The following is a 26,396-nucleotide window of genomic DNA, read 5'->3' on the forward strand; positions in this document are numbered from 1 at the left end:
CATCATAGAGAGAGCACAACCTTTTCATTGTTGTGTTGACTCATGCTTCATTCACGCAATCCCCTCTTGGCTACCAGAAGAATAAGATGAGCAACGCATGAACATACATATTGTTGAACACAACATATATATGAAATGCAAATATTACTGTGCGCATCTTATGCTCTTCCAACTAATCCCCGACGCTTTTGTAGGTAGCGGTGTGGTGGTGTTGTGGTGATGAAGATGAATACTATATGAGCACAGTAGCACTAGTTGCTTAAGCACGGAAGAGTTACCACACAAGCGTATCGGATGACAACATGAGAACTATCTTTTTAAAAAGAGGGAAACTGTTTTATTTGTACTTTCTCCCCGTAAGTGTTTGAGTACAATGTGTACTCCCGGTGCGTTCATGATGGCCAAGAGGAGAAGGGTTCAAAGATTGAAATGTTACCTCAACTGACAGAGATTGGGACGTTTTGAAACTGAGACATTTTAGAACCAGGACGTTTTAGAACCGAGAGCTTTGAGATTTCGAAAAAAAAGATCGTTTAAGATCGGCCAAAATTGGCCTGAGATAGCCTAAGATAGTCTAACATAGCCTAACATAGCCTAAGATAAAATCGGCCAGCATTCTGCCAGTCTTCTGTCACTTTTTGTGCGGGGGTCAGTAAAACGGGCGGCCGTTTTTGAACATGTCAAAATCTCCCAAAATTCGATTTTTTCATAGTTTTATTGTTCTTTTAAAACCGGGACGTTTTAAAACAGGATACATATTGAAACTTATATTCTGAGTTGAATACCAGTCGAATAAGTGGCTGAAATTTAGTTTGAAAGTCGGAAATAGGGAATTTCAGACTTTTTGGGTCATAGGGACGGGTTTTAAGTAAAAATATGGAAAATTTGTTATATTATTTGTTTTAAAACCGTCCTTCAACTAATAAAGTCCAATATTGGGCCAAAAACATGAGTTTAATGGGCTGGAATTGAGTTTGGAGTCAAATCTTTTCAAAATTTCATTTTTTTTTTGGTCTTAGGGTTGTTTTATACGGACTTTAATTCGAAAAACTCAGAATTTTCATATTTTTTGTTTTACAAACGTATTTTAACTTAGAAAGTTCAATTTTGGGTCGAAAACATGTGTCTAATGGGCTGAAATTGTATTTTGAAGGCAAAATTTTCGAATTTTCAGATTTTTTGGGTTTCTTATATTAAAACATAGCTTTAAGGCTGAAAATATGAGTCTAAGAGGCTGAAAAAAAGTTGAAGCTTTAAAAAAAACGACTTCAAAGTCAAAAAACTCAACATTTTTCATTTCTTTTTCAGTCAGGACAACTTTTAAGCAGCCTTAACACGTATTTCAACATGTAGAACCCAAAAAAAAAACAAGAAAAAGAGATTCAAAACGTTTCGACCACCGCGGGGATCGAATCCCCGACCTGTTGAACGATAGAGGCATTCTACCTTAACCACTCGGCCAGATCCGAAAATTTTCGAAAAGTTTCGATTTTTGGATGAAAAATACTAAAAAAAAAACTCCAGATTTAAAGATTATTTGATATGTAGAACCCGAAAAAAACAAGAAAAAAGAGATTCAAAAAGTTTCGACCACCGCATGGATCGAACCCCCGACCTGTTGAACGATAGAGGCATTCTACCTTAACCACTCGGCCAGATCCGAAAATTTTCGAAAAGTTACGATTTTGGGGTCAAAATGTGACAGATATAACAGATTTTTAATGATTTTTTGGATTCTAAACGTTTTTTGATTTGTTTGGAGCTAGTCGCTATCATCGCTATCATCGATATCATCGCTATCATCTCCACGTGTTTCCACCCATGACGTCCTCTCCTGCTCAGTGTGAAGGAGCCGGTTCCCTCCCCCCCCCCCCTTTCACCATCTCCAGCTTTTCCGCCTAAATTCTCGATTCCGCACACACAGGCGCCCGCCGACCGTCCGCTTCCCGACGGAGAGAGAGATACTTGCATAAGCACACTGTGTTGCTCCTACCCCGAGAGCTCCCTCCAATTCTCAAGTGCTTTTTCGAGATACATCGCTCCCCCCCTTCGAGAGAAGGGTCACTCATTCACTTTTCTCCTAGAATTTATATTTTTATCGATTGAATTTTTAATTAGTCCCCCCTAATTATAATAATGATATGATGAATATGATGAACACATTGGATCACCGACCGCTTGGTCGGATGGAGACGATAGACGGTCCAGAGGGGGCGGAGCTTCCCCCGACGTCTTCCACGTCTTCTGAAGCTAAAGGCAAAGGGTACTACTATTCAAGTACTGCTACAGAAGAGGTGCCGGAGGAGAAGATTCGCCAGAAGACGTTCGATCCGTCGTCCGCACCGCAGCCACCAAAAGCACCGCCGATTCTCCCGAATCGCGAGTTTGACCCCAACTTTTCGTATGTTTTGGTATAGAGTGTCTCAGAGACTGAAAATGTGAAAAATGCTGAGTTTTTTTTACTTAAAATCTGTCTTTTTAGGGTATAAAAAAGGTTCTGGGACCCAAAGAATCTGGAGTTCGTTATTTCTGACCGCTAAATTCAATTTTTTCAACACTTTACGGTTTTTTCACGTCACCATCTTTTAATTTTGAATTGACAATCTTAAGCCAATTTATAATAGATAGGTGTCTCAGAGACTAAAAATGTGAAAAATTCTAAGTTTTTTTTATTTAAAATCCGCCTTTTACAGGTTAAGATTCCCAATTTTGAAATTTTAGACCTCTGAGAGGTGTTTTGGGTTGAAAATATGAAAAATGTTGAGTATTTTGACTTAAAATCAGTCGGTTAACAGCTAAAATCTATGTTTTAGTTTATTTGAACCCCAAAATTCCCATATTCTAAATTTTAGATTATTGGAGTTGTTCAGGCATTTCAGAACTGTTTTCGGACGTTTTGAAACTTATGGCTCCACGGTTTCAAGGCGAGACAAGAGTTTGAGACTTTTTGAGACTGTGGGATTGACAAAAAGAGATTTTTTTGAAGTTTTTGCAGAAAATTTGTGTAGATATGGCCTACATTGTGAATTTTAGAACCTGGAAGTTGTCCACACTTAAATAATGGAAATCCTGAGGTTTCTGGCTCAAAATATGTTTTTTTTAGGTTAACATACATGTTTTATCTTATTGAAAAGCCCTCGGACTCAAAAATGTCTCATTTCTGACTTCCAAACTTGTTTTCATCAGAAGACATGAAAAATTCTGCATTTTTCAATCTAGAATACGTTTTTTTAGGGTTTTTCATCCTCTCAGACTATTTCTTTCCACTTTAAATCGTTTTTTATCCAAAATTGAAAAAAAAATCAAAAAATAAGAAAAAATCTGCGTTTTTCGACTTAAAATTTGTTTGTAAAGGGTATATCGAAGTCCTGGGTTAGAAAAATCTGAAATTTAAACAATATTGACTCCAAACTCGATTTCAGCACCCTGAGATTCACGTTTTTGATCCAAATTCGGACTTTCTGAGTTGAAGATTGCCTCCTGATTCTAATAATAAGTTTTTTGACGTGAAATCCATCTTTTTATCCTATGAAAAGGACTGAGACCCAAAAAAACCAGAAATTTTGAACATTTTGGCTTCCTTAGACCCATGAATAATGTAAAATAGGATATATAGCATTAATTATATGTTAATTATTTAATTAACGATTGTGATTTTGCAGAACAGTGACCGAAAACAAAGGATGGGACATATTTCGACTGTTACCCCCGAAACCCGATCGAATTGGACATGGTGAGTCGGATTTTTTAATGGAAAAATAGTCATTATTATGAAAAAAAACGGAAAATTCCAAACTGGAACCATTTGAAACTAAAAAATTGTCTAATTTTGCATTTTTTGTTGTCAAAAAACTTACAAAAATTCATTTACCGGTTTCGAAACGTCCGGTTTTGCAAGAACAAAAAATTTGGGAAGTTTTGAAACCGGAAAACTTCGAAACCGATTTTTCTGTCTGTCTATCTTATGTCTGGCGCGCCTCGGGCGCGTTTTGGAGTATTTTTTTGAGTGACTGGCGTACCTCAGGTTTGTCTGTGTGTCCGGATGCCCAAAATCCAAAATTTCAAAAATCCACTAAAAGTTGCATTTCCTATTGATTTTCGGACGTTTATCTGCGTCAATGTCCAGATGTGTCTCGTGTCTGGCGTACCTCAGGCGCGTTTTCCCCTAATTCTCTGTCTGTCTGTGTGTCTGTAGAGTCCGGATGTCTAAAAAGTCAACTGGTGGTGGACAGACACACATACAGACAATTTCCAGAATTTGGGCATCCGGACATCCGGACACACAGACAGACAAGCAATTTTTGAATTAAAAAACACATTTTTTCGTCTGTCAGTGTGCCCAAATGTCCAGATGTCCACACACATTCAGGAGGACATCCGGACACACAGATACGCAGACAGACAGTAAGCAAAAACGCGTCAACGGCGCGCCAGCCACTTTTTGACGCAACTCAACATTTGAACTAAATCAGGAGCAGAAACTCGACTGAAAACGCGCCAAAGGTGCGACAGCCAGTTGATTAAAAATTTATAGCTGGACATCCGGACGTACAGACTGAATTAATGAAAACGCGTCTCAGGCGCGCCAGACAAGTCATTCACGGATTTCTGGACATTCGGACACACAGACAGACATCAAAATTGTGATTTTTTTGAATAAAAACTCTCATTTTTCTCAATTTTTCTGGATTTTTCTCAATGTTTTCTCAATTTTTTCGATTTTTCTCAAATAATTGTATCTGTGTGTCTGTTTATCCATCCAGAGAGGTCAGCATTGGGAATCTGGACATCCGGACGCACAGACAGACAGACAGATGTAAAACTGTGATTTTTTGCTTTTTCTCGTTTAAAATCCTGGGCGTTTGGACATCCGGACACACAGAAAGACGTCTGTAGACAAAAAATTGCGAATTTTTGCACTTTTTCCACCCAAAAAACGTGATTTTTCTACATTTTGTCTCTCTCAAAGTGTAATCCACTTGTATCACCTAGCGATGGTCACTCTCTCCCAGTTTTTTTTTTGTTCTTTTAGGGGTCATTAGCAAATAAAAGTGTCAAATAGCCCCTCTCTCCATTCTTTTCACACACACAATTTCGAAATCTTCTCTCTCTCTCTATTTGCTCTGCGAAGATGCTCCGCCGCGTGCTCCGAGAGAGAATAAGAGAACGGCCTAATTGAGCTGTCTCACGAATGAAGTAAACGGAGACGAAGGAGGAGGAGGCTATTTTTGGAAATTACGAGGGATTTGGAACGAAAAAACGAGAAAAAATTGAGGAAAAATGAGGAAAAATGAGAGTTTTTATGCCAAAAATCACAATTTTGACATCTGTCTGTATGTCTGTCTGTTTGTCTGTGCGTCCGGATGTCCAAGGCAGACCCCACAGTGAGAAACAGACACACAGATACAATTATTTGAGGAAAAAATTGAGAAAAATCCAGGAAAATCCAGAAAAATTGAGGAAAAATTCGAGTTTTCATGTAAAATTCACAATTTTGATGTCTGTCTGTGTGTCCGAATGTCCCATGCTGACCTCTGGATGGACAAACAGAAACACAGATACGATTATTTGAGAAAAAATCGAAAAAATGAGAAAAAAAGAGGAGAAATGAGGAAAAATGAGAGTTTTTTATGCCAAAAATCACAATTTTGATGTCTGTCTGTCTGTCTGTCTGTCTGTCTGTGCGTCCGGATGTCCAAGACATACCCCATATAGACAAACAGACACACAGATACAATTAATTGAGAAAAAAATCGAAAACATTGAGAAAAAATTGAGAAAAAATTGAGGAAAAACGAGGAAAAATGAGCGTTTTTATGCAAAAAATCACAATTTTGATGTCTGTCTGTGTGTCCGAATGTCCAGATATCCGTGAATGACTTGTCTGGCGCGCCTAAGACGCGTTTTCATCAATTCAGTCTGTCCGGCTGTCTATCTGTCTGTTCGTCCGGATGACCAACCTTTATCAGCTATAAATTTTCAGTCAACTGTCTGGCGCGCCTTTGGCGCGTTTTAGCCAGAATCTGTCTGTGTGTCCGGATGTACGGAAGTCCACCCAAATGTGTGTGGATATCGGGACATTCCTCCGCAAAATCGCGTCAACGGCGCGCCAGGCACCCCAAAACACTGAAAACGCGCCTGAGGTGCACCAGACAAGTCGGATATCAGGACATTCGGACAGACAGACAGATATGCAGACATCCGGACATACAGACAGACAGGGAGATACTACCAAAAACGCGTCTAAGGCGCGCCAGGATCAGAAAAACGACATCCGGAGGTACAGACAGACAGACAGACAGACATCTAGACATCCGGACACACAGACACACAGACAGACAGAACTGAATTGTTGAAAAAATGAGAAAACGCGTCTGAGGCGCGCCAGGCGCGGAGAAACGTCTGAAAATCGAAAATCAATGGGAATTGAACTGGATTTTTTGAGGATTTTGAAGATTTTGGGGGATTCTGGACATCCGGACACTCAGGCATACATACAGACACACAGACAGACATCTGGACATCCGGACACACAGACAGACAGACAGACACTCAGAAAACATTCCGAAAATCAGTGGGAAATGAATTTTTTCGTGGTTTTTTGAAAAATATTGACGTTTGGAGATTTTTGGACATCCGGACATACAGACAGACACACCTAATCAAAAACGCGCCTAAGGCGCGCCAGACACGCATATAAACGTCTGAAAATCGAAGGGAAATGAACAATTTGGGCTAAAAATGTGATTTTTTAGTAAAAATTCAAATTTTTTGCAGGATTCTGGCACGACGCAAGTCTGCAAGTACTAAAACTGGCCACATTCGTCGTGCTCTTCTTCCTGACACTCGGCTCGGCGGTCATCGCGAAATCCACGTTCATTCTGATGACGTCGGCCATCGGATGGGGTGGACAAACGATAACAATCTGTAATCAAGTCATCTCAGAAGCCAATCAAAACACTGTCCGACTCAAAAACGCCCATGTCGTCAAATGGGTGTGGGCGACACTGTTGGCGCTGTCCGCGCCGGAAGCGTTGTGTTTTGTGAGGTGAGGAATAGTTTTTATTTTTATTTTTAGTATGAATCGATAGCTAAGGTCTTAAGGATTTTGAATCTGTTTTCAGATTTTGAATCGGTCAGAAATGGGCGGAGTTACAGCGGTTATAGTGGGAGCGACCCAATGACAACTCTGAATCCTTGTAACTCCGCCTATTTTTGACCGATTTAAAATCTGAAAACAGATTCAGAATTTTCAGAATTTAAGCTTTCTAGTCGTATAAAATTCAAGTATGCTAGACATTCGGACACACCGGACACACAGGCAGACATCACAAGGTATTTGGAGGCCTTTGCTGACTGGATGCTTGTCTGTCTGTGTGTCCGGGGTGTCCGGATGTCTTGCATATTTGAAATTTATATGATTAGATAGCAAAAGACGTGAGGAATCAGAATCTGTTTTTGAATTTTAAATTGGTCAAAAATGGGCGGAGTTACAGAAGTTTCAATTTCAGTCAAAAAAATTCACTTTTTTTGTTGAATTTCTCTTTCAACTTCCTTCATTTTTGACCGATTCAAAATCTAAAAATCAATTTAGAATCCTCAAAAAACCAGCTTTCTAGTCATACAAAATTTTCTACATTTAGACATCCGGACTCTTCAGACACACAGACAAGCATCTAGTCAATAAAGCCCTCCAAATACCTTGTGATGTCTGTCTGTGTGTCCGGGGTGTCCGGATGTCTTGCACATTTGAAATTTATATGATTAGATAGCAGAAGACGTGAGGCCTCTGAATATGTTTTCAAATTTTAAATTGATAAAAAATGGGCGGAGTTACAGAAGTTTCAATTTCAGTCAAAAAAATTTACAATTTTTTTGTTGAAAATTTTGAAGTTTTGGCCTGTTTTTTACCTGCTTAAAGTTTTAAAATGTATTTGATTAATTAGAAAATCTGAACATTTTGATTTCAAACATTTTAAAACTGTTTTCGGATTCAAAATTTAACGAAAATAAGCCAATTTACAAAAGAAATTTCAATTTTGGAATTTTTTTTTCAATTGGAATTTTTTAAACTCTCGCAACTTCCTTCATTTTCGACCGATTCAAAATCTGAAAACTGATTCAGAATTCTAAAAATTCCAGCTTTTTAGTCATATAAAATTTGCAGCGTCTGGACATCCGGACACACCGGACACACAGACAGACAAACATCTTGCCAGCAAAGCCCTCCAAACACCTTGTGATGTCTGTCTGTGTGTCCAGTGTGTCCGGATGTCCAGACGCTGCAAATTGTATATGACTAGAAAGCTGAAATTCAGAGATTTTTGAATCCGTTTTTAAATTTAAAAATAAATAAAAATGGGCGGAGTTACACCAATTTTAGTATGAGCGACCCAAAAGCGATTTGGAATCCTTGTAACTCCGCCCATTTTTTACCAATTTAAAATCTGAAACCTGATTCAGAATCCTCTGAATTCAAGCTTTATAGTCATATACCACATGTCTCCAAAATTTTGCATAGTCTCCAAAAAAAGACAAAATTTGCAGATCAATGCACCGAACAATGTTCCGCAACGTGAAACGCCCAACATTCATCCAGTTCGTCTTCGTGCTCATCGTCGAGACCCTTCACAGCATTGGCGTCGGAATTCTCGTCTTCCGAATATTTCCAGACTTGGATGCAGTCACGGCGGTCCAGTTGACCAACGCAATGTGCTTTGTGCCCGCAATTCTGTCGTTGATCAGTCGGAAACCGAGTAAACTTTCGTTGGTTCTTGTTATCATCGATATTGCGGCGATTGCTGCACAGTCCAGTGGATTTTGGGCGTATCCGGTAGGTCAAAAACCCAAAAAACTAACAATTTCAATCAAGAATCGGCTGAGATTGGTTAAGATCGGTGGAGATCGGTTGAGATCGCCTAACTTTGAGATCCCGTCACGACTTTCTGGGTTACTGTAGACATTTTATTTTAACATGGTTGAATACATCTAATCTAGAGCTTCATTTTTGTAGTTGACACTTTTTTGATAGCTCCTCCCACTTTTGAGATATGCGCCTTTAAAGATAGGAAGCTGGGAAGGGAGTGCGCGCCTCCGACACCCCAGCCTATCTTTAAAGGCGCATATCTCAAAAGTGGGCGGAGCTATCAAAAAGTTGTCAACTAGGAAAATGTAGCACAAGGTCTACGCTACACAGTGATATAGCATTTAAATAATTTTGGTTTCGAATTAGATTTTTTAAAAATGTGAAAAAAAATTTTCAAAAAATTTTTTTTTTGAAAAATTGTGAATTTTCTCGTAAGATATATGGTGCATCTACAGTAACGTAGAGTGGAATTTTGAGATTTGTTGCTTATTTTGATTTATTTTTAACAATTTTAACAAGAAAAACTGGTTTTCTAACGTTTTTTGAGTCTAGAAACACGTTTCCTTGGAATTTCGAAAAATTGTGCATTTTCTCGTCAGATATGGTGCATCTACAGTAACCTGATCTTATTTTTAGCAATTTTAGCCAATTTCTGACTCATTTCTGTTAATCTGAACTTCAATTTACTGAAAATTAGCCTAAAAATTCAAAAATCGCTAAATTTCACCATATGCTACTGTAGATGCACCATATCTCATGACTAAGTGCACAAGTCTTCAAAAAACACGAATATCTCAAAAGTGGGCGGAGCTATCGAAAAATGGTCAACTACAAAAATGAAGGTCTAGATTTGATCTACACAATTATATAACATTAAAAACTCTACAGTAACCCAGAAAGCCGTGACGGGATCTCAAAGTTAGGTAACCGATCTTAGTCGATCTCAACCGATTTCCACCAATCGAGGTTGCCAAGTGTCTCGGTTTCGAAACGTCCCCAGTTTTCATAGTTTTAAAACGTCTCCAATTATTTTTCAGATGTTCATGCCAAACCTCCAAAAGCACTCGATCGCCATTCCCGTCTCCCTCACACTGATCTCTTTGGCTTGGTGGCAAAACTTTGTGCATCGAGACTCGGTGTTCCCACCGGTTAGGACCCTGGCTAAGTGAGTCCAAAACATTTTGTTAGCAGTACAGATAGGAAGGTGAAATTCTGAGAATTTTGAATCTGTTTTCAGATTTTGAAGATGTGAAAAATGAGGGGAGTTATAACAGTTTTAGTGTGAGAGATCTCTGAAATTTGGGTCTCCCACACTGAAATAGTTGTAACTCCGCCCATTTTCCACTTTTTCAAAATCTGAAAACATATTCAGAATTCTCAGAGTCTCAGCTTTCTAGTCATACAAAATTCTAGTATGCTAGACATCCGGACACCTGAGACACACAGACAGACAGCGCAAGATGTTTGTAAGGCTTTGCTGACTAGGTGCTTGTCTGTCTGTATGTCTGAAGAGTCCGGATGTCTAAACATGGAAAATTTTATATAACTGAAAAGTTCAAATTATGAGGATTCTAAATCTATTTTTAAATTTTAAATTGGTCAAAAATGAAGGAAGATACCAAAGTTTCAATTTTTGTCAAAAAAGTTTTAGCTTCTTTTAAATTCAAACCGCTTTAACTCCGCCCATTTTCCACTTTTTCAAAATCTCAAAACAGATTTAGAACCCACAATATTTCAGCTTTCTAGTCATATAAAATAAAAGTTCCCTGGGTATCCGGACACTCCAGACACACAGACAGACATCACAATGTGTTTGTAGGGCTTTGCTGACTGGATGCTTGTCTGTCTGTGTTTCCGCGGAGCCCGAATGTCCTGATGCAAAAAAAATTTATATGACTAGAAAGCTGGAGTTTTAAGAATTTTGAATCCGTTTTTAGATTTTAAATTGGTCAGAAATGGGCGGAGTTACAAGGATTCAGAGTTGTCATTGGGTCGCTCCCACTATAACCGTTGTAACTCCGCCCATTTTTGACCAATTCAAAATCTGAAAACAGATTCAGAATCTTCACGGTTTCAGCTATCGAACCATACCAAAAATGCTTTTTCAGATTTGCCCAACGCCTCTCAGAACGTCGCTCCAAAACTTACGCATTCGTGTCCCTCTGGAAAATCTGTGTCTACGTCGTCTGTTGTTTTCTGTTTGTCTCGAGTCGAATGAAAATCGAGGATATGCTCCAAAAAGACCCATTCGGCGAGAAGTTGCTTTCCGTCGCCGGACACGACATGAATCAAACGCAAATCGAGAAATTCCAGACGAGAATTAATTTGATGATCGAGCAAGCGAATCGGGAGGCCGGCTACTATTCGGGACCACAGAGCAAACCGAAACCACCGAAGAAGCAGCCGAAAGCGGAAGACGCGGAGCAAGTGGATGCAGGGGAGTATATGAAGAGATTAAGGAGGGCTACGGTAGATGAGGGAGCAGAGGAGGAGGAGCCACCCGCAGAAGAAGAGGAATTTTCGAGTTATAATGTAAGTTGAAGGACGGTTGAGATCGGTTGAGATCGGCTAACTTTGAGATCCCGTCACTGCTTCCTTGGTTACTGTAGAACATTTTATTGTTACATGGTTGTGTAGACCATATCTAGACCTTCATTTTTGTAGTTGACAACTTTTTGATAACTCCGCCCACTTTTGAGATATTCGTGTTTTTTGAAGACTTGTGCATTTAGTCGGGAGATATGGTGCATCTACAGTAACCTAGAGTAGAATTTTGAGATTTTCAGCTTATTTTGATTGGTTTTGAACAATTTTGACGTGAAAATCTGGTTTTCTGACATTTTTTGGGTCCCGAAACATGTTTTTTTGGATTTTTGAAAAATTGTGCATTTAGTCGTGAGATATGGTGCATCTACAGTAGCGTATGGTGAAATTTAGCGATTTTTGAATTTTTAGACTAATTTTCAGTAAATTGAAGTTCAGATTAACAGAAATGAGTCAGAAATTGGCTAATATTGCTAAAAATAAGATCAGGTTACTGTAGATGCACCATATCTGGCGACAAAATGCACAATTTTTTGAAATTCCGAGAAAACATGTCTCTAAACTCAAAAAACGTCAGCAGACCAGATTTTTACGTTAAAAGCGTTTAAAACCAATTAAAGTAAGCTGAATATCTGCTTTAGCTTCCTGTAGATGCACCATATCTTACGAGAAAATGCACAAATTTTCAAAAAAAAAAACGTTTTGAAAATTTTTTTTCACATTTTTTTTCAATCGAATTCGAAACCAAAATTATTTAAATGCTATATCATTGTGTAGAGTGAACCTATTGCTACATTTTCCTTGTTGACAATTTTTCGACAGCTCCGCCCACTTTCGAGATATGCGCCTTTAAAGACGCTAGCTTCTCTGCGCCTCCCCTCACTAGTCAGGAGGCGGCTATCTTTAAAGGCGCATATCTCAAAAGTGGGCGGAGCTAACAAAAAAGTGTTAACTATAAAATTGAAGGTCTAGATTGGATCTACACAACCATGTAACATATAAATGTCTACATTAACCCAGAAAGTCTTGACGGGATCTCAAAGTTAGCCGATTTTAGCCAATCTCAACCAAATTAATTTCCAGATCTACTCCAACTACGTCGAACGGAATCAACTCACAATGGCGTATGACGCTTTGTGGCTTGTCATCTTCCAGTTCGGCGCCGTTTTCGTCTGTTATCACAGCTCGAAATTCGCGTGTAAAGTAATGATGCAACGAATGGGATTCGCCCTCCCAATGGCGCTCTCCGTGCCAGTTACCGTACTCCTCATGTCGACGAACTGTCGAATGAGAGCCAAGGATCCATGTCATCTGACCAATGTGCTCACCGTTGAACTGTTCTGGCAATGCAACGGCGCTCCATTGACATTTGCTGATTTCATTTTGACACCACAGACGTGGATCTGGTTGTGCTGGTTGGCATCGCAATTCTGGATTACGATACATTTGTGGAATCCGAAACATGAACGATTGGCGAAGAGTGAGAAGTGAGTTGGGGCAATTTTGATGGTAAAATTTGGATTGTTGAGGTTTATTGGGTCTAGAAACATGTTTTCTGAAAATTTTACAATTTTGTGCATTTTGTCGTGAGGTATGGTGCATCTACAGTACCCCTTTACAAAATTGGGGGGTTTCAACATATTCCTGACTGATTTTGCCCGCTTTTTACATCAGAATCCAGAATTTTGACGTTTTTAGAGTCTAGAAAAGTGTTTTTCTCTAAATTTCGAAAATGTGTGCCTTTTGTCGTCAGTTATGGTGCATCTACAATAGTCTAGAGTGGAATTTTCAAATTTTCGGTTCATTTTGATTGATTTCAAACAATTTTAACGTGAAAATCGAGTTTTCTAACGTTTTTTGAGTCTGAAAACTTTTTTTCGGAGTTTTTTGTAAATATGTGCATTTTGTCGTGAGATATGGTGCATCTACAGTAGCCTAGATTGGAATTTTGAGACTTTCCGCTTTATTTGACTTATTTTAAACGGTTTTGACGTAAAAATCGTGTTTTCTGGCGTTTTTTGGGTCTAGAAACATGTCTTTCCGCAATTTTGAAAATTAGTGCATTTTGTCGTAAGATATGATGCATCTACAGTAGCCTAGATTGGAATTTTGAGACTTTCCGCTTAATTTAATTTATTTTAAACGGTTTTGACGTAAAAATCGTGTTTTCTGGCGTTTTTTGAGTCTGAAAACTTTTTTTCGGAGTTTTTTGTAAATATGTGCATTTTGTCGTGAGGAATGGTGCATCTACAGTAACCTAGAGTAGAATTTTGAGATTTTCTGCTTATTTTGATAGATTTTGAACGCTTTTAACGTGAAATCTGGTTTTCTGACGTTTTTTGAGCTTTTCGAAAATTTGTCGTGAGATATGGCGCATCTACAGTAACCTACTTTAAATTTTTAAGACTTCAGCTAATTTCTGATTTATTTGAGCCAATTTGACTTTTAATTTACTAAAAAAAAAAGACAAAAAGGCAAAAATCCCGAAACTCCACTCTAGGCTACTGTAGATGCACCATAACTCACGAAAAAATGCACAATTTTTCAAAAATTGCGAAAAAAAAAACCGAGAAATTGCATTTCTAGGCATAAAAACGTCAAAAAAGTAAATTTCGACATCAAAACTGTTGCAAAACAGTCCCAAATGCTCTAAAATCCTAAATTTCCATATTAGGATACTGTAGATGCACCATTCCTGACGACGGAATGCACAAATTTTCAAAAATCCCCCAAAACATGTTTCTAAAACTAAAAAACGTGAGAAAACCAGATTTTTCTGTTAAAATCGTTTAAAATCTATCGAAATAAGCCAAAAATGGCTAATTTTTACTTTAATCTACTCTCGATGCACCATTTTTCCCGACAAAATGCTCAATTTTTCAAAAACATGTTTCGGGACCCAAAAAACATCAGAAATCCATATTTTCACATAAAAACCTCAAAAAACCCACAAAAACCAACATTTTCAGACTCTTCATCCTGCCCTACTACATCGGCGCGTTCGTCGACCAATCGCTGGCATTCAACCGTCGCCGCGACGACAAAGCGAAAATCAAAGCGGAAGATTTGGAATTCGACGCCGAGGACTCCTCACTGACCTACGAAACAATACCAGGTCTTCAGAATAAGACGACGCCGCCGAGTGTTTGCTCGGCGAGCAGCTCGAAAATGGAGAACGGACTGATTCGGGATAGTGCGAGCTCGGCGGACGCGATCACCAAGATTTATGCGTGTGCGACGATGTGGCATGAGACGGGAGTTGAGATGACGTGTATGCTCAAGTCGTTGTTCAGGTGAGGGACGTTTTGAAACCGAGACGTTTTAAAACCGACGGAAATCGGTTGGCATCGGCTGAGATCAGCTCTCACTTTGAGATCCCGTCACGGCTTACTGGGTTACTGTAAAAATTTTATTTTAACATGGCTGTATAGATCAAGTTTAGACCTTTATTTTTGTAGTTGACACTTTTTTGATAGCTCCGCCCACTTTTGAGATATGCGTCTTTAAAGATAGCATATCACTAGTGTGAGGGAGGCACAGTGAACAATGCGATATGCCAGCGGAAAATAACTTTTTTTGAATTTGAATTAAGAATATTAGTATGGTTAGATAGCTGAAGACGTGAGGATTCTGAATCTGTTCTCAGATTTTAAATTGCTCGAAAATGGGCGGAGTTATAACGGTTATATGTAGTCTGAACAACCCGAATTTCAGCATCGACTCACTTAAAATTGTTGTAACTCCGCCCATTTTTTACTTATTTGAAATTTGGAAACAGATTCAAAATTCTTATGATTTTAGCTTTTCAGCCATATAACATGGACATCCGGACACTCACGACACACAGACAGACAACAGTAATCCTGATAGTCGACAGAACACTTCAAATAGCGTGCGGCGTCTGTCTGTGTGTCCTGGGTGTCCGAATTTCCAGATGGTGAAAATATTATATAAATGAAAAGCTGAAGTTATGAGGATTCTAAATCTGTTATCAGATTTTTGATAAATTGAGAATAAAGGAAGTTACGAGGGTTTCATTTTTGGTTTTTAAAAATTTTTCACACATTTTTTGTTGTTGAAAATGTTGAAGTTATTTCTTGTTTTTAACCTACTTAAAAGTTTCAAAATGTATTTGATTAATATTTAATCACAACATTCAAATTTTAAACTTATTAAAACTATTTTCGGACTTAAAATGCTCTAAAAATTAGGTAAGAAAAAAATTTTGGTCGAAAATTTTTTTTTGAAATTTTTTTTTCCAAAACTGAAATTTCCGTAACTTCCTTCATTTTTGACCGATTTGAAATCTAAAAACAGATTCAAAATTTTTATAATTTCAGCTTCCGATTCTTATAAAATTTAAGTATACTAGACATCCGGACACTCTGGACACACAGACAGACACCACAGGCTATTTGTAGTGTTCAGCTGACTAGGTGTCTCGAGTACTGTTGTCTGTCTGTGTGTCGCGAGTGTCCGGATGTTCATGTTATATGGCTGAAAAGCCGAAGTTATGAGGATTTTGAATCTGTTTTCAAATTTTAAATAAGTAAAAAATGGGCGGAGTTACAAGGATTCTAAGAGAGTCAATGCTGAAATTTGGGTAGCTCACATTAAAATCGTTGTAACTCCGCCCACCGATCTGAAATCTGAAAACAGATTCAGAATTTTCAGAAGTTCAGTTTTCAGAAAATACAAATTTCAAACCTGTTTTCAGATTTTGAATTGGTCCAAAATGGGCGGAGTTACAAGGATTTTAGTACAGCAACCCCTGGAATTTGGATCACCCATTTTGAAACCGTTATAACTCCGCCCATTTTCGACCGATCTAAAATCTGAAAACAGATTCAGAATTTTCAGAATTTTAGCTTTTCAAAAATACAAGTTTCAAACCTGTTTTCAGATTTTGAATCGGTTCAAAATGGGCGGAGTTACAAAGATTTTAGTACAGCAACCCCTGGAATTCGGATCACCCATTTTGAAACCGTTATAACTCCGCCCATTTTTGACCGATCTAAAATCTGAAAACAGATTCAGAATTTTCAGAATTTCAACTTTCTAAATATCTAAATTTTAATAATAAATTTCCAGAATGGACGAAGACCAATGCGCCCGTCGAAACGCTCAAAAATACCTAAAAGTCATCGACCCTGACTACTACGAATTCGAGGCGCACATCTTTTTCGACGACGCCTTCACACAAAACGAGTACGGCGAACCAGAAATCAACAAATTCGTCAAGAAAATCGTCGACGTCATCGACCAAGCCGCGTCGGCGGTGCACCAGACTCAAATGAGGTTGAAGCCACCAAAGAAAACGAAGACACCGTATGGAGGAAAGCTGACATATATCATGCCGGGCAAGAATAAGTTATTTATTCATTTAAAGGATAATAAGAAGATCCGGAATAAGAAAAGATGGAGTCAAGTGATGTATTTATACTATCTGTTAGGGTATAGACTAATGATGAAGGTGGATGACCCGTCGAGGAAGGAAATTATATCGGAGAACACTTTTATTCTTACGCTGGATGGAGATGTGGACTTCACACCGCAATCTGTATACCTATTAGTGGATCTTATGAAAAAAAATCGGCGATTGGGCGCGGCTTGTGGACGGATTCATCCGAGAGGAGACGGCGCGATGGTTTGGTATCAGAAATTCGAGTATGCAATTGGCCATTGGCTGCAGAAAGCGACGGAACATATGATTGGATGTGTCATGTGCTCGCCGGGGTGTTTTTCGTTGTTTAGGGCGTATGCACTGATGGATGATAATGTGGCGAGGAGGTTGGTTTGTGGGGGGGGGCTTGGATTACTGTACCGGGGCGGGGCGGGGATTTGAAATCGTCTAAGATCGGTTGAGATCGGCTGAGATCGGCCACCTAACTTTGAGATCCCCTCACTGCTTTCTGGGTTACTGTAAACATTTTATTTTAACATGACTGTATAGAACATATTTAGACCTTCATTTTCATAGTTGACACTTTTTTGATAGCTCCGCCCACTTTTGAGATATGAGTCTTTAAATATTGACTACTGTTTGTGAGGTAGGCACCTAAAGAAGTCTAAGGTGGGATTTTGAGATTTTCCGCGTTTTTTTTTTTGATATTTTTGAACGATTTCAATGTGAAAATCTGGTATTTTGACGTTTTTTGGGTCTAGTAACATGTTTTTTCATAATTTTGAAAAATTGTGCATTTTATCGTAATCGTAAGTTATGGTGCATCTACAGTAACCTATTGTGAAAATTTAGAATTTTAGCACATTTAGGGCGTTTTAAAAACAGTTTTAATGCCGAAACCTACTTTTTCGACGTTTTTTGGGCATAGAAACATGTTTTCCTCGAATTTTTGAAAAATTGTGCATTTTGTCGTCAGATATGGTGCATCTGCAGTAGTCTAGAGTGGAATTTTGAGATTTTTGATTTGTTCTGAACGATTTGAAACGATTTTTATGTTAAAATCTGCTATTTTGACGTTTTTTGGGTCTAGAAACTTTTTTCTCAGTTTTTTTGAAAAATTGTGCATTTTGTCGTGAGGTATGGTGCATCTACAGTAGCATATGATGAAAAATAGCGATTTTTGTATTTTTTGGTTAATTTTTACTAAATTGAGGGCCAAATTGGCTCAAATAAGTCAGAAATCCGCAAAAATCGCTAAATTTTATATCAGGTGACTGTAGATGCACCATACCTCACGATAAAATGCACAATTTTTCAAAAAAACTGAGAAAAAAGTTTCTAGACCCAAAAAACGTCAAAATAGCAGATTTTAACATGAAAATCGTTTCAAATCGTTCAGAACAAATCAAAAATCTCAAAATTCCACTCTAGACTACTGCAGATGCACCATATCTGACGACAAAATGCACAATTTTTCAAAACCTTCACTTTTGGAACTAAAAAACGTCATAACATAAGATTTTAATGTCAAAACTGCTTTAAAATGCCAATAATTGTTTGAAATCTCAAAATTCTACTTTAAGTTAAAGTAGATGCACCATATTTTACGATAAAATGCACAAATTTTCAACAACAAAAAATTGTTGAAAAAATTTTGTTTCACATTTTTTAAACACTGTTACTTAGAACCAAAAATATATTTTTAAATGTTATATTACTGTGTAGATCAAACCTAGATCTTCATTTTCCTAGTTGAAAAATTTTTGATAGCTCCGCCCACTTTTGAGATATGCGCCTTTAAAGATAGCTAGCTACTAGTGAGAGGGGGAAGCGCAGAGAAGCTACCGAGTTTAAAGGCGCATAGCTCAAAAGTGGGCGGAGCTATCGAAAAATTGTCAACTACAAAAATGAAGGTCTAGATTAGATGTATGCAACCATGTAACATTAAAAAAATCTACAGTAACCCAGAAAGCCGTGACGGTATCTCAAAGCCGATCTCAACCGATCTAAAATTCTGAATTTTTTTTCTCCAGATACGCGTTGACATCGGAAGAACCAAAACACTTTATCCAATACGATCAAGGAGAGGACCGCTGGCTGTGTACCCTCCTCCTCCAACGTGGATATCGTGTGGAGTACTGTGCCGCGTCAGACGCCCAAACATTCGCTCCAGAAGGCTTCAACGAGTTCTTCAATCAACGTCGTCGCTGGATTCCATCAACAATTTTCAATATAATGGATTTACTAAAGGACTATCGGAATGTAGTTCGAGTCAACGAGTCTATAAGCATCTGGTATATTATATATCAGTTGGTGATGCTGGTCTCCTCGATTCTTGGACCTGGGACTATATTTGTGATGATTATTGGAGCGATTAGTATTTCTTTTACTATCGACACCATGATATCACTGGTCATTGTCTCTATCCCGGTTATCATCTTTATAGTGGTATGCCTCGTGTGCAAACCGGAGCACCAACTGATTTGTGCTCAAACTATTGGAGCAATCTTCGCGATGCTTATGACAGCGGTTATCGTGGGTACATCGTTGCAACTTCAGAAAGACGGACTGCTCAGTCCTCATTCTATGTTTACGGTAGCTGTGGCAACATCCTTTTTGACCGCCGCTATCCTTCACCCTCTGGAATTCACTTGCATCATTCCTGGCACCATTTATTTCCTGGCTATTCCCTGTATGTATATGTTGCTCCCGATTTATAGTGTATGCAACATGCATACGGTATCATGGGGCACGCGAGAAGACCCGATAATCACGACGGATAAAACTGGCAAAGGAGGAAAGAATGCGGGGAATCTGGAGGCCGGTGGTACCATGCAGCGGAGTGGCAATTGGTGTACGAGATTGTTGTGTTGTGGAAGGGGAAGTGTGGATCCGATGGCGGTGTTGATTAATGATAAACTCAATGATGTGCTCAAAAAGGTTAGTTATTTGAGAGTTGAGATCGGTTGAGATCGGTGGAAATCGGCTAGCTAACTTTGAGATCCCGTAACGGCTTTCTAGGTTACTGTAGATTTTTCATGTTACATGGTTGTGTAGATCACATCTAGACCTTCATTTTTGTAATTGACAACTTTTCGATAGCTCCGCCCACTTTCGAGATATGCGCCTTTAAAGATAGATTGTAAGGCGCAAAGTTGCACCATATCTCACGACAAAATGCACAACTTTTCAAAAAAACTGAGAAAAAAGTTTCTAGACCCAAAAAACGTCAAAATACTAGATTTTCACATGAAAATCGTTTTAAAATCAATAATTATAAGCTGAAAATCTCAATATTCCACTCCAGACTACTGTAGATGCACCATACTCACCTCACGAACAGCAGTAGTCAATATTTAAAGGCGCATATCTCAAAAATGGGAGGAGCTATCAAAAAATTGTCAACTACAAAAATGAAGGTCTAGATGTGATCTACACAACCATGTAACATGAAAAAATCTACAGTAACCTAGAAAGCCGTAACGGGATCTCAAAGTGTGGTGATGCTAGCCGATCTCAGACGATGTATGAGCCTAAAATTGTCTAAAATCGTCTAAAATCGGTTAAGAACGGTTGAGATCGGTGGTTTCTAGTGTTTTTTGAGCATTTTCATATGAAAATCCGGGTTTCTGACGTTTTTTGGGTCTAGAAATGTGTTTTTCACGAGGTTTTGAAAAATTGTGCATTTTGTCGTCAGATATGGTGCATCTACAGTAGTCTAGAGTTGAGATTTTTGGCTTGTTTTAATGGATTTTGATCATTTTCAGTGTGGTAGTTCGGGTTTCTAAGCTTTTTTGAGTGTAGAAACATTTTTTGGGGAATTTTTGAAAGTTTGTGCATTTTGTCGTGAGATATGGTGCATTTACAATAGTCTAGAGGGAAATTTTGAAATTTTCCACTTATTTTGATAGATTTTAAACAATTTTAACCTGAAAATAAAGTTTTCCAACTTTTGCTTTGGGTCTAGAAATTTGGTTTCTAAGTTTTTTTGAAAAATTGTGCAATTTGTCGTAGAACATGGTGCATCTACTGTAGACTAGAGTAAAACTTTGAGATTATAGACAATTTCTGACTTATTTGAACCAGTTTAACCTTCAATTTACTGAAAATTAGCCAAAACATGCAAAAATCGCTCAACTTCACCACATGCTACTGTAGATGCACCATATCTCACGACAAAATGCACAATTTTTCAAAATTCAGAGAAAAACGCATTTCTAGGCATAAACAACGTCAGAAATCCAAATAACAAAGTTAAAATTGCCCCCAAACTGGTCAGAAATGTAAAAAATGTCAAATGACCAAATTTTCAACAATTTTTTTGAAAGAAAATTTTTGCACATTTTGAAATGATGTAATTTAGACCCAAAAATATACAAATGCTACATCACTGTGTAGACCATAGCTAAACCTTCATTTTCCTAGTTTGCAGCTTTTTGATAGCTCCGCCCATTTTCGAGATATGCGCCTTCAAAGATAGCCTACTACTTGTGAGAAGGGGAGGCAGAGAAGCTAGTGAGTTTAAAGGCGCATATCTCAAAAGTGGGCGGTGTTATCGAAAAAGTGTTAACTATGAAAATGAAGCACTAGATTTTATCTACACAACCATGATACATAAAGCACTCTACAGTAACCCAGGAAGTCTTGACGGGATCTTAAAGTTAGGTAGCCGATCTTAGCCGATCTCAACCGATCTTTTTCCAATTTTTCCTTTTTCAGGTTGAACGTCTCGACCGTAAACACCACCCATCTCTCAACCGTCGTGCATCGATCCTCTCCTCGACGGGCGGTACCATTCAAATCGATAAATGCTCCGAAGCGGATGAAGATGAGCAAGCGGAGATCGAGGATGCTCTCGAGATGTCGAATCAAAGTCATGCGGCGAAGAAGAATCAGAAATGGAAGCAGGCGCAAAGTGAGGTTTGGTTGGCGGATAAAGCGTTGAAACGAGCCGAGAGAGAGTACTTGGAACCGGAGGAAGAGTCGTTTTGGAATGATGTTATTGAGAAGTATTTGGCGCCGATTGATATGGAGAAGAATAATAAGGAACGGTTGGAGGCCGGATTGTTGGGTGAGTCTTTTTGGGATTTTGAGCTTTAAGAAAGTGCGCCCTATCGCACTGTCTCAGATACTCTAAGACCGGTGAAAATCGTCTTAAGATCGGCTAAGATCGGTTGAGATCGGCTGAGATCGGCTACCTTTGAGATCCCGTCACGGCTTTTTGGGTTACTGTAGAATATTTCTTTGTTTTTGATCAATTTAAAACAATTTTAACGTGAAAATCTGATTTTCTGACGTTTTTTGGGTCTAGAAACATGCTTTTTTCCGTTTTTTCCAAAGTAGTGCATTTTGTCGTGAGATATGGTGCTTTTAAAGTAGTCTAGAGTTCTGATTTTCTAACGTTTTTTGGGTTTAGAAAACTGTTTTCTGAATTTTTTGAAAATTTCTGCATTTTGTCGTGAGATATGGTGCATCTACAGTAATCTAGGACAAAAATTTGCAATTTCAAACAATTTTGGCCATTTTTGTGCATTTTTATTATCAAAATTTTGTTTTGTGACGTTTTTTTAGATTCAAGAAAGCATTTTTCAAAAATTGTGAATTTTGTCGTCAGTTATGGTGCATCTACAGTAGCCGAGAGTGGAATTTTGGAATTTTAGCGATTTTAAAGCTAGTTTTCAGTAAATTTGTGGTCAAATTGGCCCAAATAAGTCAGAAAGCCACTAAAATCCCAAAATTTTAACTAAGGTTACTGTAGATGCACCATATCTTACGACAAAATGCACATATTTTCAAATTTCCGAGAAAACATGTTTCTAGACCCAAAAAAACGTCAGAAAACCCGATTTTCTCTTCAAAATCGTCAAAATCTATCAAAATAAACGGAAAATCTCAAATGTTCACTCTAGATTACTGTAAATGCACCACACCTGACGACAAAATGCACAAATTTCCAAAAAATCCGAGAAAACAAGTTTCTAGACCCAAAAAACGTCGCAAAGCAAGATTTTGATATGAAAAATGCTCGAAAATGGCTTAAATTGTCTGAAAGTGCGATATTTTTCTTCAAATAGCTGTAGATGCACCATGTTTCACGACAAAATGCACAAATTTCAAAAAATCCGAGAAAACTAGTTTCTAGACTCAAAAAACGTCAGAAATCTCGATTTTAACGTTAAAATCGTTCAAAATTGATCAAAATAAGTCAAAAATCTTAAAATTCTACTCCCGGATACTGTAGATGCACCAAATCTGACGACAAAATGCACAAATTTCAAAAATTCGAGAAAACTAGTTTCTAGACTCAAAAAACGTCAGAAATCTCGATTTTAACGTTAAAATCGTTCAACATCGATCAAAATAAGTCAAAAATCTTAAAATTCTACTCTAGACGACTGTATATGCACCATATCTCACAACAAAATGCACAAATTTTCAAAAATCCAAGAAAACGAGTTTCGAGACCCAAAAAACGTCAGAAACCCGGATTTTAATATGAAAATGCTCAAAAAACACTAGAAATCACCGATCTAAGCCGTTTTTAGCCGATCTTAAACGTCAGAAAACCGAATTTTCGAAAAATTTTCCATATTTTTCCAGCAATCCGCAACTCGCACACGGTCTATTTCCTCATGATCAACATCGTGTTCATCATCTCGGTCCTGGTGCTCCAGATTCACAAAGACTGTCTGAATATCGAGTGGCCGTTGGGACCCAAGTACAATCATACCGTAAGACCGTGCTACGCGAGTCACGACGATAATCAGAGGGAGGAAGTTTGGGTGATGACGAGATTACAGTTGGAACCCATCGGTCTCGTTTTTCTCATCTTTTTCGTCAGTATCCTGGTTATTCAGGTAATTAGGACTTAATTGGGCAATTAAGTGATTAATTAATTCCAGTTCCTCGCAATGTTATGCCATCGATTCGGCACACTGGCTCATATCATCGCTTCGACGGAGCTATTCTGCTTCCGCAAGACTATGGATAGGCTTAGTGAGGTAATTAGGCTAATTAGGCAATTACCATAATTACCCTCAATTAACAAATTACAGGACGAGTTAGTGGCGCAGAACGCTGTGGAAATAGCGAGGGAGCTGCAGGCGATACGAGGAATCGATGAGAATGCGCATAATATTGATAATGTGAGTTTTGAGACGGACATCTGGATGTAAAGACAGACAGACCGACAAAAATTTTTGTGATCATTTTGTAGATCACACCTAGTAGATCATTTTTGTAGTTGACAACTTTTTGATAGCTCCGCCCACTTTTGAGATATGCGCCTTTAAAGATGGGGTACTGTAGCAGCTGGGGCTCTTCAAAAGTGGGCGGAGCGTTGCTCAAAAGTGGGCGGAGCTATCGAAAAGTTGTCAACTACAAAAATGTAGATCACAACTTGTTTCATAAGACACGCCCTGTTTCTAAGCTCCGCCCACTCCCCAGGCTCCGGCCACAACGGCTAAATAGTTGAGAATTTTCGAGAAAAAAAAATGTTTCGAAATTTTTTTGAAAATTGGTTTTCGGCGGACATCGTGATGTGTGGACATCCGGACAACCGGATTTTCGGACACACAGACAGACATCTGGACAAACCGATCTACAGACAGACAGACGTGCTGAACATCTGGACATCCAGACACACCGACAGACATCTGAACGATAGGAACCCGCCAGAGTGGAGTCTTCTAACTAGCAGACATCCGGACATCCGGATTTTCGGACACACAGACAGACATCTGGACATCCGGACATCCGTACAAACAGACATGTCGGACATCCGGACACACAGACACACAGACAGACATCTGGACGATCGAAATCGTCAGAGTGGAGTCTTCTAACTAGCAGACATCCGGACATCCGGATTTTCAGACACACAGACAGACAAATATCTCTAATTTCAGCCAACCGAAGACCGCGGAATCTCTCGCCGTCGTGTCGTCCAAAATCTCGAATCGTCGCGCCGATCGATGATGAAACGAAAGACGGAGACGCTCGACGCGGCGTTCAAAAAGCGGTAGATCAAAAAAAAATTTGGAAAAATCAATCGATAATTTCCAGATTTTTCGCCTTGTCAAGTGAACAAGCACCGGATCCGGCCGGATTTTCAGCCAGAGACAATTCGAAACGATTGACGTTGAGGAAGGGAACGATTCGAGCGTTGGAGCACAGGAGGGACTCGTTATTTGGAACGTTGGATAATCGAAAGGTACTTTTTGTGGATTTCGAGGCCATCTGAGGGGTTTCTAGGCCACAAAAATGAAAATTTTGGGCATAGCTTCCGCATAATAGTGGCAAGTGCGCTCTATTGATAATCTGGCGTAGCGATCACCGGATTAGCAATAGAGCGCACTTGTCAATGGTATAGTTTTCCCAGTTTTGGATTTCTAGGCCACCGTGGCCTGATTTTCCGCATTTTTGGAATTCTAGGCCACCAAATTGATCGTGGCCTAGTTATCCGCATTTTTGGATTTCTAGGCTACCAAAATTTGCCATGGCCTAGTTTCCCACATTTTTTGGATTTCTAGGCCACCAAATTGACCATAGCTTAGTTTCCCGCATTTTTGAGGTTCTAGGCCACCGAATTGACCGTGGCCTAGATATCCGCCTTTTTGAGGTTCTAGGCCACAAAAATGAACGGGGACTAGTTTTCCGCATTTTTGAGGTTCCTAGGCCACCGAATTGAAAATTTGGGCATAGCTTCCGCGTCCAGGTGACAAGTGCGCTCTATTGATAATCTGGCGTTGGGATCACCGGATTAACAATAGAGCGCACTTGTCAATGGCATAGTTTTCAAAGTTTTGGATTTCTAGTCCGCCAAAATGACCGTTGCCTAGTTTCCCGCATTTTTGGTTATCTAGGCCACGAATCTGATGATGACCTAGATTTTCGCATTTTTGGAATTCTAGGCTACCAAATGAGCCGTGGCTTAGCTTTCCGCATTTTCGGGTTTCTAGGCCACCGAATTGACCGGGGACTAGTTTTCCGCATATTTCGGATTCCTAGGCCCCCAAAATGACCGGGAACTAGTTTTCTCGCATTTCTAGGCCACCTGGGGAATTTCTAGGCCGCCAAATTGGCCATTTTCAGTCCAAAAACGACAAAAAAAACGAAAATTTGGGCATAGCTTCCGCATCAAATTGGCAAGTGCGCTCTATTGATAATCTGGTGTAGGGATCACCGGATTAGCAATAGAGCGCACTTGTCGAAAGACGGTTTCGGGGGGATTTCTATGACCATGGCCTAGCAATTTGGTGGGCTAGAAATCAAAAACTTGGAAAGCTAGTCCTCGGTCAATTTGTTGGCCTAGAAATCTATGGCCTAGTTTTCGTAATTCCTAGGCCACCAATTCCAATTTTCTCTTCCAGGAAGACGAAGTGGACGCGACGTCGATGCGAGGCCCCGCGCAGCGCCGTCTCGAACGCCTCTTCACCGCCCAACAAGACCAGCAGAGCCCGTCGAATACCGACGGAAACCGCCGGAAATCTGCAGGTGTCCGACCACTTTGGGAACAACCGACGACGGCTTCTGGAGCCGCGACGTCATCTGCGGACGTCGAGTTGAGAAGATTTTGATCTA

At 39.1% G+C, this 26,396-nt stretch overlaps 1 protein-coding gene across 1 annotated transcript; it reads left to right on the forward strand.

Annotated features, from left to right (window-relative positions):
* Nucleotides 1-2,141: 2,141 nt before the first annotated feature.
* On the forward strand, nt 2,142-26,392 carry GCK72_007820 (uncharacterized protein; the record flags this gene model as incomplete). The annotated part of the gene is made up of 17 exons (XM_053726470.1): nt 2,142-2,401; nt 3,663-3,733; nt 6,778-7,048; nt 8,548-8,833; nt 9,904-10,031; nt 10,975-11,398; nt 12,494-12,897; nt 14,380-14,703; nt 16,502-17,200; nt 18,848-19,754; nt 21,534-21,885; nt 23,415-23,671; nt 23,717-23,815; nt 23,870-23,959; nt 24,722-24,834; nt 24,879-25,026; nt 26,186-26,392. 17 exons carry the CDS (start codon nt 2,142-2,144, stop codon nt 26,390-26,392), a joined length of 5,040 nt encoding a protein of 1,679 aa, XP_053590664.1.
* Nucleotides 26,393-26,396: the final 4 nt, after the last annotated feature.

The sequence above is a fragment of the Caenorhabditis remanei genome, chromosome II (assembly GCF_010183535.1).
Source record: "Caenorhabditis remanei strain PX506 chromosome II, whole genome shotgun sequence".
NCBI lineage: Eukaryota > Metazoa > Nematoda > Chromadorea > Rhabditida > Rhabditidae > Caenorhabditis > Caenorhabditis remanei.